This window comes from Suillus fuscotomentosus (genome assembly GCF_016647785.1).
Source record: "Suillus fuscotomentosus strain FC203 chromosome Unknown F5891scaffold_46, whole genome shotgun sequence".
Taxonomy (NCBI): domain Eukaryota; kingdom Fungi; phylum Basidiomycota; class Agaricomycetes; order Boletales; family Suillaceae; genus Suillus; species Suillus fuscotomentosus.
In genome coordinates, this window is record NW_024539558.1 from 152,207 (window position 1) to 164,593 (window position 12,387).

General features: G+C 48.6%; 3 protein-coding genes across 3 annotated transcripts; 1 reads left to right on the plus strand and 2 right to left on the minus strand.

Annotated features, from left to right (window-relative positions):
* Nucleotides 1–5: 5 nt before the first annotated feature.
* F5891DRAFT_1048507 (uncharacterized protein) lies at nucleotides 6–2,811 on the minus strand. The gene is made up of 7 exons (XM_041362380.1): nucleotides 2,658–2,811; nucleotides 1,162–2,581; nucleotides 1,079–1,113; nucleotides 968–1,026; nucleotides 730–917; nucleotides 635–671; nucleotides 6–577 (listed from the first exon to the last, which is right to left on the minus strand). Exons 2-7 carry the CDS (start codon nucleotides 2,454–2,456, stop codon nucleotides 278–280), a joined length of 1,914 nt encoding a protein of 637 aa, XP_041223013.1. The 5' UTR covers nucleotides 2,457–2,581; nucleotides 2,658–2,811; the 3' UTR covers nucleotides 6–277.
* On the minus strand, nucleotides 2,812–6,296 carry F5891DRAFT_1048517 (uncharacterized protein). The gene is given in 16 exon segments (XM_041362381.1): nucleotides 2,812–3,103; nucleotides 3,159–3,300; nucleotides 3,377–3,506; nucleotides 3,564–3,643; nucleotides 3,696–3,788; nucleotides 3,852–4,128; nucleotides 4,189–4,275; nucleotides 4,331–4,494; nucleotides 4,550–4,683; nucleotides 4,741–4,935; nucleotides 4,987–5,118; nucleotides 5,173–5,193; nucleotides 5,244–5,377; nucleotides 5,397–5,427; nucleotides 5,468–5,599; nucleotides 5,721–6,296. The coding sequence occupies 16 exon segments, from the start codon at nucleotides 6,213–6,215 to the stop codon at nucleotides 3,026–3,028; spliced, it is 2,325 nt and encodes a 774-aa protein (XP_041223014.1). The 5' UTR covers nucleotides 6,216–6,296; the 3' UTR covers nucleotides 2,812–3,025.
* A 1,288-nt stretch (nucleotides 6,297–7,584) lies between these two features.
* F5891DRAFT_529200 (uncharacterized protein) lies at nucleotides 7,585–10,599 on the plus strand. The gene is made up of 25 exons (XM_041372139.1): nucleotides 7,585–7,783; nucleotides 7,854–8,116; nucleotides 8,210–8,263; nucleotides 8,321–8,334; nucleotides 8,384–8,412; nucleotides 8,465–8,474; nucleotides 8,523–8,582; nucleotides 8,635–8,644; nucleotides 8,703–8,720; nucleotides 8,772–8,797; nucleotides 8,850–8,875; nucleotides 8,922–8,971; nucleotides 9,021–9,045; nucleotides 9,101–9,112; nucleotides 9,159–9,174; nucleotides 9,234–9,279; nucleotides 9,325–9,428; nucleotides 9,481–9,540; nucleotides 9,594–9,621; nucleotides 9,668–9,725; nucleotides 9,778–9,802; nucleotides 9,855–9,975; nucleotides 10,028–10,123; nucleotides 10,180–10,472; nucleotides 10,552–10,599. The coding sequence occupies exons 2-24, from the start codon at nucleotides 8,060–8,062 to the stop codon at nucleotides 10,237–10,239; spliced, it is 1,005 nt and encodes a 334-aa protein (XP_041223015.1). The 5' UTR covers nucleotides 7,585–7,783; nucleotides 7,854–8,059; the 3' UTR covers nucleotides 10,240–10,472; nucleotides 10,552–10,599.
* Nucleotides 10,600–12,387: the final 1,788 nt, after the last annotated feature.

The following is a 12,387-nucleotide window of genomic DNA, read 5'->3' on the forward strand; positions in this document are numbered from 1 at the left end:
CTAACTTGAGTATGAACTCGCCACTACATTTACATGGCACCGTGTGATCGTGCGGACAAAATGCAGCTACTTATAATTAATTTGTAATGCTCCAATGTAACAACCTTGTAAAAATATTCGTCTATGGCTATCATACATGACCAAGCTGTGGTACCCATCTCAGGCATCAACATCACTTCAGTGGCCACTTATGGCTGGGTGCGTCTGGAGTAAAAAAAAGAAAAGGAAGAAATTTAATGTCAGACCCAAAGGAATCGACGAGCTTTAAACTCGCATTTCATGATCCCCCAACCTTGGTGCCCAAGTACCCCTCACCCTCCGCGCCGTCTCCTTCGCCCTCCTCCCCAGGCTCCTCCCCATCCTCGTCGATAACTCTCTCCCCTTCCTTACCTCGCCGATCGTCGTCACGCTGCATTTCGTCACGCATGACCGCGACGTCCTGGTCAACCTTGGGGGCGACTCTGTCGATCCCGGCCTCTGCAAGGGAGACATGCATGCGGTTCTTGGCAAGGTGAGCAGAGCGCTTCGGGGGGCGCTTGAGCCGGCGACGGGCAACCATAACCGGAACGGAGCATCGCTGATGATCAGATGGAGTGTCAGAATGATAAAATCGCAATGGAGTGATAAGACTAACCTGAATGAGATAGTGTGATGTTGAGCCCAAGAGGATACTATGGAGAGGGTCACGCATTGATTTAGTGGCTTGATGAGACCATTGTGCGCACTTACCCCTTGATCTGACCCAAGCCTCGGGACCCCACAATCAGCATCGTGGGTTCATTATAGTCAACAATATCGAGGAGCATATGGCGCGAGTTTTTCGAGTGCCATGCTTGGCAGGAGACCGTCACGTTCAAGTGCGTGCGTTGTAAGAGCGCCGTTGCTTGACGGACGAGAATATAGGCAAGGCCTTGACGCTATGTGCCGACGTGAGTTGGCAATGAAATTGATATGAGGACTATCTTACTTCCTGTTGAGAACGAAGTCTAGTGGAGCGATCCGCTGGGTTGGGGATCGGTGGGTCAACTGCAGTATGTAAATCAATACAAAATACGAGTACATGTCAAGATGACATTACCTTTAGCCTCGTTTTCGACAACCGTAACGATGAGCCTGTACCATAAATTAATAGTGTACCACGACAAGGGTGAGAACACTTACAGATGATCGCCGTCTCGAATCACTGTGCCGATACCCCATTCAACAGCATAACGACTCTCCTCGCTGAGGTCACTAGCGATAATGTACATCCGCCTCCGTCTTTCTGATGCCTCTGGATCGCCTTGAGTCATGGTGATCGTGCACCTATCGCGCTGGAATAGTGGACGAGCAGTCCTCAAAGGAAGAGTTTCATGATGCCGGGACTTCTTTCGCTTCGGGCCCCCACGCTTGCCTTTCATTGAGGTGAGGCTCGACCGATTCAGAGTAGAAGGGAAATAGGGTTCGGGTGGCACTACGACATTGACGCCTTCGCCCAATGGGTCAGGGTCCATAGTGACGTCGTCAGGATCCAGGTCTCCCATTGGCATCTCATGAGCAGCAATAAGCGCATTCTGCTCCGTGTTCCTCTCGGTGACGAAATCAAACATGCCCCCGGCATCGTCACTCCAATCGTCTTCTTCATCTTCTGTCTCTTCTCCAGCGTACTCTGAACCTGAATCCAGATCCTCCGTGAAAGCATTGCGAGGTCGGACGGCAAGTGTGCGTCGTGAAGTGACAGAGTCACAGTCTGATTCCTCAAGGGGAAGAGGAGCGGGAGATGCGTCGCGATCGCGAGGACGGAAACGGCGTAGACTGAAGGGAGATGACGAACGAGCACGAATGGACTCTTTGGAAGCTACGGATGCTGTGTCTTTATCCTTGTCTTTGTCTTTGGTATAAGACGGGAGCACAAAAGACGAGGAGCGGGGCTTCCGTTTGCTTGGGGCGCGTCCACGAGTTTCCTTATCTTTGTCGTCATTCGTCACCGTGCGAGACAAAGAGAGCGCGGAGAGACCGCCCATCATAGAGTTGAAAGATATCTTCCCAAAGGATCCAGGAGTGCGAGACGTCAGTTCAGGTGTTTTCATGGCAGGTGCCAAGGGAGGCGACGTAGCAGAAGACGACGATGCAGCGTTCTGTGGCGAAGTTTGTTCATATTGCTGTAGATGAGAAACAGAGGAGTGAGGGGATGAATGAAAGGGGAGTAAATGAGATAAAGAAGAAACAGAGTTGCGTCTGGGTGTGCTGGGCCGCGAGGTCTTTAAGCCCGTCTCGCAGCACGAGACACCCGAACCTGGGTCTCCAGGATGGAAGGTCTGCTCGCCCTGCTCGCATCCTTCTCTTGGGGACGCCAACCCTATGTCCAAATGAAGCGTTGGTCTGGGCACTTCCTTGGCAGCGTCCTTCTGCGGACCGTACCATGCCAGCCAGCTACGGCGTTTTGAACGCCCGCCAGGCTCAGCAGTAGCAGACATCGTGATGACCAAGACAGGAAAGCCGCAACAATCGAAGTGGTTCGAATCAAACAAAGGGTAGCGCCGCTTACCTGAGCTGCAAGGAGTTTTCTGAAATTGGTGGCTACGTCGTTCGAGACTGATAGCTAGAAAAGGCGAGAGGTTCGTCAGGGTGAAATGCACACAAGAGTGTTTCAGCTTGGCGGACAGCCCATTACTCACCTTTGCTTCTTTTCCCCCGTTCATCCTTGTTCCTGCTCTAGTCTCACCTAGACACCTGATATCAAGTTAGACCCACGAATATGCTTTAACCTCGGGTTTATGGAATGTCTGCTGTTAGATATTCCGCGTTGGTCGCTGGTATGGAAGTTGTCGTTATTATTCGCTATCACTCGGCGGGCAGTGCAAGGGGGATTCCTAAATCAGTAAATCCTACGCACGTGGTCTTCCCGATTCTTACACTTTCAATTTCTCTTGGGTCTTCCATACCATGACACGACTACCTATTGTGTACGTTGCGAGGACCTCTCTGGGATGACGTAACTACGTAATGTATCCGTTGTGGGGACCTCACTGCTTTGACACATTCCTCACAGGCTTGCGTTGGCAACCTTCCCAAAAATTTCCTCCAAGAATGCATCTGAGTTCGGCGATCGACCCAGGAAATCCTGATCCATCACGTGAGCGTCTATCCTTGGATTAGATTGCAAAGATGCGACACACCTCAAGGGAATCCGTTTCATCCCGACTACCTCCCACCAAGAGGATCCTGTCTCTGTAGAGCTTGCCCAAAACAGGGTTCAATGGATCCTTCTTAAAAATCGTTGCATACATGTCCGCGGCAAACACAAGAGAATACGTGTACCTGGTTATCACGTTCGCCCGCCGAGGTGTCAGTTTCGGTCGGTGGCCCATCAGAATACGACGACCGCATGACTCACCCGTAGTAACCTGCATCATAGCCTCCAACGATATGTCCAAAAGTGCCTTGGCCTGGCTGGGCTTTACCCCCTTTCACGAGCGAGATCGATTCACGTAAGTCATTCCAGAGTTTGGTATAATCTGCCGCTTCTGTACAATACTCAGTAAGCCCTGCAATCCAAAATAATAATAACACATGCGCCCAACCTTTGTCCACGTGCACTTTAAGATCGAACTTGGCAAAGAACAGCTGCCGAAGGTAAAACAACCCGACGTTTACGTAGCGACTGTGACAGTCATCCATACTTTCATTCTCGAAAACTTCAAGATGAAACACACCTCCTTATCAGCTTATCTATCAATTCCGGCGACAGCGGCTCCTGTGTCTCGTAGTGGCTAGACATTTTCTCGAGCACTTTAGGCTCCCAGCACCTGCTCCATGCCGTAAGCACTTTTCCAATAGCACATTCTTTCGGGATTGTCCAAAACACGCACCAATTTTCGAGCATTTGCGACGGCGCCTCAACAAAGTCTCTTGCCACGGATGTACCATGGAATCGCGCGTACTTCGTCCGACTCAGTAATCCATGGAAGACATGGCCCATCTCGTGGAAAAATGTTGTCACATCGTCGTGTCGCATTAGAGCGGGCCGCTCAGGAGTTGGCTTTGCAAGGTTCGCCACCATTGCCGTCAACGGGTAGTGATGTTTGCCCGATGGTAGCTCATAGCCCGGGAGAAGGCCCCATACAGCTGCGTGAGAGTACTTTGCAGCTAGAAAATAGAACAAGGTTAAATGAAAATGCAAATACAAATGAGGCTTCGCGCCCTTACCGCGGGGAAACAGATCCAGGTAGCAATATCCTACAAATGCAGATTCATCTTTGGCGTCCTTATCCCACACAGCGAACTGTTGCACTTCTAAAGCAAGGATTTAGACAAGTGAAATTTGTCCAGTACGGTAGGTGCCACGCACCTGGATGCCAGACGTTGTCGTCCTTGATCTCAATGAACTTCACTCCAAGCAGGTCCTGATATATCTTCAAGATCGTGGGAACAACCACGGCGACCGGGAAGTATTCCTTCACAAGAGATTCGTCGAGATCGAGTGTCTTCTCGATATAGAGGCGGTCATAGTACCTGTCATGGTACCGATGAGGGAGATCCTATGGCACTGATGAACGTGATGGTTCACCTGTAGTCCCAGATGTAGAACTCGCCATCAAATGGAAGTCCGCGCTTCTCGTGTTCCTCCTTCTTGAGTCGAAGAAGAATATCGCGCTCCTTTTCTCCGACAGGACGCAGCTTCGCCTCGAGGTCATCCAGGAACTAGGGTGCATATATGTTGGTTCGACAGGGGTAATCAAAAATTTGTCCATCACTCACGTTCTCAGCGTTTTTACCAGACTTGACCATCTTCACTTCTGTGACGTAGTCTGCCCATGTGTCATAGCCAAGCATCGCGGCGATGCGCCGACGGAGGTCAAGAGCTTTCTCAAGCAAAGGCACATTTTGTTTGAGTCGATCTTCATATCCTTCTTGAGCATCGCGTCGCGTGATTGGGTTATGCGCGAATTTGAACTGAAATATTACTCAGGTAAATCAACAGGAGCACTTCATGATGTCACATACGATTGGAGTGATATCTGGTGTCTTGAAAGTGACGTCATAGACTTCCTTCGAACCCTCAGTGCGCTTGTTGTAACCCGAGATGACATCGTTCGGGACTCCATCCAACTCTTCTAGTGTGAACGAGATGTTACCCTACGCATATTTGAGTGGTCATTGTCTCGAATCAAAGCAGACGAGTGGTCTCACATCCTCTTCATTGAAGTTTTTCTACAAACCCTATTAGCATAACGCCTGGACACTGAAAAAACCATCCCTACGCTAAAATCCAAGCAAGCTTGCGAGAGCTCCTTCTTCAACTTCATCAACACCTCGCGCTCCTTCTCAGGAAGTGCAAGACCAGCTCTCTTGCCATCCAACACCATCTTCTCCACGAGCCTACGTTGCTCAGTCGCTCAGCTTCTCCCATTGACCTGATTTGCGCAGATTGGTCTCTGCAGCGGCCTTGGCTTTGAATACATCAAGACGCATAGGACTCCTCGACATCGAAATCCCGCTGAAGAGCTTCCGCTTCATTCGAAGCATCTCGAAGTTCTTTGGAAAGGGAGACATTCTGGTAAAATGCGAGAGGCTCGCAGATGATGAGAGCTTCTGCCTCTGCATTAGCAAGTGGCAGCTAGAGTCGGATGAATGATCGTCTGAGAATGCAAGAGCAACTGATCGGAGACATCACTTACAAAAACCTGCGAAATAAGAGATGATCAGTCCGGCGATGCTGCACAAGACAGGTCACGTACAGTTTTGAAATTGCACTCAGCCTCCGGAAGAGCACCGACTCTGTCGCTGACTGCCTTATTCTGCGCAAGTGCCTGCTTGGTGATACTCAGCACTTCCTCCGGGGTGTGATTCCACCTAGGAGGAGCTTGTGGCGGAGTCAACGAAGCCATGGTAGGATCACTTTCTAATAGCGAAAACGCAAAGCTAGATTTTGTGTGTGGGCTGCTGGAGAACTGTCTTGATGTCTGTAATCGTGAATGTTGGGTTCGTAAGCGGCTCTGTCGGGAGCCAATGGATGTCGAGGATGAATATTGTATCCGTGTGGGGTACTTAGACGCTGGATTGGGGCTATCGATCTGAATATATGCGGTGTGCGTGACCGGCCCAGTATATCCACCGGGATTATGTGCAAGTTGCCAAAAGTGCGAGGATTCTACGTTGCGTAGTTGCGGGAGTCTGGAACGTGATAAAAGACGAGTAGACTTGGAAGACGCAGAGCTTGCACGGGCGATCATTAACCTTGTAAATGAGCCTGGGTTTGAGCAGACCTAAATCAAACTATTCTTTGGCAGTTGCAGTCCACGTAGTACTAAGTGACGGAGTTTCATGGTTGTACTATAATCTGGCGCTAATTATAACTGCAGGCGCCTAAAATAATAAACATCTCTTCAAAAGCGTACGTTCCAGCACAGTCGTAAATACTTGATCGTTCTGTTATCCTGCGCGATATAATGTCACTGAGTTCGTCTCGGATTGTGAGTTTAGCGATCTAACAGCTAACTCATCTACCGTGGAATGTCCCCGTAGCCAGTTTGGGATCAAGCTACTAGTGGAGATCTGCACGACTTGTGAGTTGTCCACAAGTAATCAGAGCTTTGCAACGGTAACCGTAGTAGCATGCGCTATATTCGTTCATCAATCCGCGAGCCTGGGTTTCTGCCTTTTGGCAGGCGGATCATTAACTCAACAATCATATTGCATCCTATTGTTGTAATAAAATTAATCTCGATGGTTCTGGACTACGAAAATCAACGGAAATTAACCCATGTGTGTTGAGCAACCCACCATTTTTTGTATGACTAACAATATCTGAATCAAGCTCGGTGGACTCGGAGGACGGTCGCAGCTCTATAATCCTGTTCGGCCCCTACTGGAGATCCAGGACAAACTGTCACATCGTGCGGGCGTCGGCTTAGACGCAACGAGTATACCTACCAGTGGTGGAAATGCTAAACTTACATCAATTGTGTGTTGTGGCAATGCCCGCCCTGTTCGTGTGCTGCTCCCCTGTGGCCCTGTCATTGAGATCGCGTTCGGTGCCCGCGCGAATTGTTACCCCTGGCCTTGTAGCTTGCAGGATTGTTGTGGGCGCGTGTTTTAAGTTTTGGAGCCGACATTCGCGTCTCAATAGCGCGAATGATGCAGCTAACTGAGTTTACCTACAATGTGCCGTGATGACATAAAATTTGGGCTAAACCTTCTTATATAAGTTATACTACTGACTTCATTCTGGGCATTCGGGTCCCTACTAGATCAGCGACCCTGCTACTTGATACTTAATACACCTTCCTCTGGTGTGATTCTGACAGGTACAGGAGGTCTAATGGACTACTTCGGGTCGGGTTTGCTGCCGGCAGAATGCGTTTCTGACTTTATCGTTTGATTGTGGTCGACACTGATGAATGGTTTTTCCGTTCAAGGGTGAATGCATGTGAATGAGTTGTCTTGACAGGACGTGGCGTTGCGAGCGCTCCGAGACTTGTAATAATTGGATATTCAGTCTGCTCAGTGAAAACTTGACAACATGCCCGATCAGGGCACAAAAAGTATCACTATTTATCCACTCGTAGTACTAGTAGCTAGTAGTAATCGAGTATGGCTATAGTATTTCGGAAATGGCTAGATGCTAACCGGGACCGTTAGACAATGTAATGCCGGTTTTTATAAACTATGAGTAGTACCGCGGTCCGCCGGTTTAAAAATTAACTAACGACAATAGTAAAAGTATGTAAGGAGTAAATCAACCTGATAAGTACGGGTCAAACTGATCTGCGGAGCGCCGAGTTCAGTCTCTCAGTGTCCGGTGAGTCGGTCACCTGAAGGACAGAGCCTCAGAGAACTGGCTAAATGTTTTATTTTTTCAATTTGACCAGAGCGGTATCAGTAGTCCGGGCTTACATAATAATACCTCCACATAGCGCTGAATGCAACCCTGTTTGGCCTTGACAGTAGCCCATCCTATCTCGGTCCTTTGCACTAATTATGCGAACGAATATTAACGCAATATAAGCACCGGCCGCGTCGAAATCATAATTCGCCCATTCATGCATATTTCTCGATCTGCGGCTCACTACCCATAATGAGTGACCCCAGTTCCCCCTCTCCCGCTGAAGTAGAGAATCTCGTGGTTCTTTTCGTGGGTTTTGCGTTTGCCACTTTCTTATACGGCTTGACGTTCTTTCGTGAGTATCTTATGGTCTCATCAGCTTTCTCTCATGTCGTTGCAGAGACGTACATATATTTTACTCGATACTCGAATGATCATACATGGACAAGGATCTTGGTATGGTCTTCTTCCCTATCTGTCGAGTACCCATCTCACATTTCCACTTTCTCGCAGGTTGGGACGCTATTGTAACGTATTACGGCTTTAAACTTGAACGGCACCTTACACATATGCCAGTGTCCTGGACACCACTTCAACTGGCCTAGGTGCGACCACTTCCAAACGTGTTTTTTTGTCTTCCCTGACTTGGATTCATAGTATCTGACTTGTAGGAGCTTTGTCTCCATTCACTCCAATCTCTAACATAACTGATTAGGCTATATCACTATCTGATAACAATGTTCGAGGTGACAATGGATGTCCTGTATGCAACACCGTAAGTGTCAGTTCGTCAAACGTGTTATCGACCTTTGTAACCATGCTTTTAGAGCTTTTTGCGTAAGTAAATTTTGACACATGGTTGCCTTGGCCGCTTCTCATTGTCTGCCGTATCAAGATACAATATCTCCTTTTGGTGAGTCTATATTCAACTGTGGCTTCCGGAGTGCTAACAGCATTACTCCAGGTCATTCTCACTCTAATCACGCAGTTGTAAGGCAACAGTCATAGATAAAACACTGCAACATCTCTTACTCCCCCTTAGATTTTTCGCTAGTCGACTTTATACTGGTGAGCCAATTTGTTTGTGAGTTTTCATTTTCTTATTGTTCAATAGTTTGCGGTGGTCCTACGAGTATCACTTCGAGATTCGTCGGCACGCTAGTGGTATGTGTTTTATGACCATACTCAGTCACTTCCACTCACCACGCCGCAGCTCTTCTGTGCCTTCATCGCCTTTGGTTAGTATTCTTTCCTGCGTGTATAAACCTTGCCTGACGCGATTTTCGATCACAGTTTTCGGCTCAAGTTAGTTCGTATGATATTCAATTGACTCTCATTGACGAAAGTGCAGCTTCAGTAGGGCAATTGTAAGTGGATATTATAAGAGCAATCTTGAATACCGTGTTGATTCTCGTTCGTTTCTTAGCTTCCAGCAAAGGCAGTTGTCCACATTCGCTTCGCCCTCCATGGCAGTGAGTGTTTTGATTAATCAAGAGGATTCTTACCCAGAATTGCAGATTATCGCTGGCATCAGCCAAGGCTTCGCAGCAATCGCGAACATCATCATTTTTATTGCGATGTGTTGGTCGTTGCGTCCAGCACGTTATCCGGACATGCTCCAGTCAGTGTTTCGTGTTATAAGAAGCAAGCAGCTGTTGACGCATTGTTTTTAGGCCCGAGGGGGTGGTTGAAAACCTCGTTGTGGTGTTTGTGGGCCGTGGCCTGGGACTCGTGTAGGTTTACTCCGCGTCTGTTTATATAGCCTAATCATGTTTCCATTGGTCAGCATCATCCAGCTGGCGTATCTTGGCACAGTACGTGGATGCTTCGTAAGCATACCTCTATGACTCATCTGTATAGTTTGTTGCATCACCAGGAAAACCATATTGGATAGCGATCCAGATGGTGACCCCCAGGAGTGAGTTTTTGTCACCCACTCACCTCGCATACAGGCTCATGGCAGATCATAGTATACGCCAATATTGTCTTGGGACTGTAAGTCATTCACCTCACGCCTCGGACACCGTGTTCCTATTTTTTTTCTCAGCTTGATCACCCGGGAAGTCAGACACGGCATCGGTTTCAACGAAGAAGACACCTTGTCTGATCGACACGATTCCCAAAACGATGCTTTCCCAGGCTCGCTTCGCTTCCGCGACAGAAAAGCAGTGAGTTCGCATGCCTCGAGACCTAACTGAAATCAAGCTAACGTACCATCAGACGCAGCAGTCATCGAGCTTCTCGCAACAAGCGGAGAACAGCGGGAGTACCGAAATCGAAGAAGCAAGCAAATCATATTCCGATGACCAGAACTCGGTGCGTTCATGCCATATGGCGTTGAAGACGTCCGCTGATCTTGCGGATTTATGCAGAGGTCCGTTCATTCTCATTGCAGCGAACAACATGGATATGACAAGGGAAGTTTGTCATGATCCGGAATTTGCGATTCGCTGGTCGCACGCCTATTAATATCATTGTACTAATCGTCGCTTGTCGTCGTCCCTCCCGCACTCGCTTTCGTTGCTTTCGCTGCTCGCACTCACTTGTATCATATTGCCGTCGGTGCATACTCTACATTAGTCCCTGGCTCTTGAAGCAGCTCGGACTTGGAAGACACGTATCATATTACGGACTCATGAATAACATAGCGTATATCGCACGTATCGTACGTATCAAGTATTCACATTTCAAGACAATTATTTTGGGGAATCAAGTCTTTTAGCTTTCAGAACCGCACTTTCTAGACGTCGCCGAGCATTCTGTCCTCAAAACAACCGAGGTGAATAGGTTTAAATGCTAGCGCTACATAATCACATCGACACTCGGCATGCGAAATGAATAACCGGAACATGTGATGAAATGTCGGGCGTTCAATGTAACAGGTGCGTTAGCGAGGTGGATAATGAATCAAAATTGTATATGTGATGCTAATAACAGCCACGGCGTACAAGCAAATTGGCGGGACGCCTAACATGGACCTACATGACGTATAAAGCAGATGCCTGATTAGCTATGCTACACGATACTCCGCTCGCTCATCACACCCTGCACCAAGCGCCCATCTCCTCACGTGCTTCTTTAGGCTGTCAGTAACTCATACCTACGAGTTCATCGAGTGCGCGCGGCAATGTTTGTAGTGGGTCGAACTCGAGGACGTGAGCCCTGGCAGATTTCAGGATGTGACTCAGACATCCAGTGGCAGGGTGCTGTAAGATGGAACGACATCGAATCTGAAATAGGGTGGAGAAAACATATGAAATGGAGAGCGAACGCAGCCTTCTGTCGAACTTTCTCGTTATCATCGAAGTGGTCCATCAGATGTACGAAGATGCACCTGGCGCTAAGTCAAACCTGTCCGCTTCGCACACAACAATCACTGAAGCTGTGAAGCGATAACGCATTTGATGCACCTTAAAACACAGGCAGGGCCCAACTTCCTCAACTCCAACCCAAACGCCCACTTATCGCTGGTGATTTGAGCACTGGGTGTGTCTAAACTTCTTGTGAGTTATTGATACTTTGGGCTCTTCTGCAACATATACACCGCTCACAAGCAATTTTGGATACCCTCCAAGATCTCTGTACATTCTCCGACACACAACTCCTGTATACGGTGTCGAAATTGGCTTCTGGGTGAGGACCGGAATTTTATAGTGCAGAAATCGTCTGGTAAGCGATGGCTTATGCGTTTATATTAGCGACAGCTGAGGTTAAAGAAGATAGACAGGTTGACTCACTGGGAATATTTGCCGCCGCAGACAACTCGTTTTGATTCAAAGATCTTGGCGAGCTTCTCTCGCATAAATCCGCTATACCCGAGACGTCCCTCGCGCCGACCATGTCTGTCCAAACGAATAAGAAGCAAAAGACGCCAGCAGTCATGCCCCGTCAGACGATGCGAGGCCATACCTCAGAGATAAGAGGTGCCGTGCACCTGCCCGGGGGACAACAGATCGTGACATGTGCGTGGGATGGGTCACTACGACTATGGGACTTGGAGAGCGGCGCACAGATAGGCGAGGACTGGCGAGATGAGGAGAATAAGAAAGCAAGGGTGCTCAGCATGGTATTGTCTTCAAACGGCAGGACTATTGTCAGCGGAAGTACAGATGGGAAAGTGAAGTTGTGGGATGTCGAGATGGGAAAGGTCGTCGAAAAATGGACAGGGCACACTGGATATGTGTGGTCAGTATGTTGGGGTGCGGATGGTAAGCGAGTGCTGAGCGGATCCAAGGACGGGACAGCAAGAGTCTGGGATGTCAACACCGGAAAACCAATCTTGACGATCGAGACCGGGATCCGGAATGCTGGAGTGTGTACGGCGATATACTCGCCCGATCACACACAAATTGTGACAGGAGGATACGACGAACAGAAAGCTGACGAAGATCAACTTACACAAATCTGGGATGCAAATACGGGCAAACTGCTCGCCACACTCAAACGCGATCCAAGCTTCGACTTGGCCTGGACGTCGGATGAAAAGAAACTTATCTGCGTGGGAGGTGAGCCGATTAGGATTTATGACACAACCAAATGGGAGGAGATCGCCATTCTGGAGGGTCACACGGACAGTGTCA

What these genes read in the sequence shown, in the direction of transcription:
- F5891DRAFT_1048507 (XM_041362380.1), bottom strand. Translation starts at nt 2,456, where the DNA reads ATGTCTGCTACTGCTGAGCCTGGCGGGCGTTCAAAACGCCGTAGCTGG. An exon ending in ATTCGAGACGGCGATCATCT is followed by an intron (nt 1,114 to 1,161) that starts GTAAGTGTTCTC and finishes TTTATGGTACAG; the next exon opens with GCTCATCGTTACGGTTGTCG. An exon ending in TGTCGAAAACGAGGCTAAAG is followed by an intron (nt 1,027 to 1,078) that starts GTAATGTCATCT and finishes TACATACTGCAG; the next exon opens with TTGACCCACCGATCCCCAAC.
- F5891DRAFT_1048517 (XM_041362381.1), bottom strand. Translation starts at nt 6,215, where the DNA reads ATGATCGCCCGTGCAAGCTCTGCGTCTTCCAAGTCTACTCGTCTTTTA. An exon ending in AAGCTTGCTTGGATTTTAGC is followed by an intron (nt 5,194 to 5,243) that starts GTAGGGATGGTT and finishes TAGGGTTTGTAG; the next exon opens with AAAAACTTCAATGAAGAGGA. An exon ending in CTGGTAAAAACGCTGAGAAC is followed by an intron (nt 4,684 to 4,740) that starts GTGAGTGATGGA and finishes TATGCACCCTAG; the next exon opens with TTCCTGGATGACCTCGAGGC.
- F5891DRAFT_529200 (XM_041372139.1), top strand. Translation starts at nt 8,060, where the DNA reads ATGAGTGACCCCAGTTCCCCCTCTCCCGCTGAAGTAGAGAATCTCGTG. An exon ending in CGTTATCCGGACATGCTCCA is followed by an intron (nt 9,429 to 9,480) that starts GTCAGTGTTTCG and finishes CATTGTTTTTAG; the next exon opens with GCCCGAGGGGGTGGTTGAAA. An exon ending in ATTCCGATGACCAGAACTCG is followed by an intron (nt 10,124 to 10,179) that starts GTGCGTTCATGC and finishes GGATTTATGCAG; the next exon opens with AGGTCCGTTCATTCTCATTG.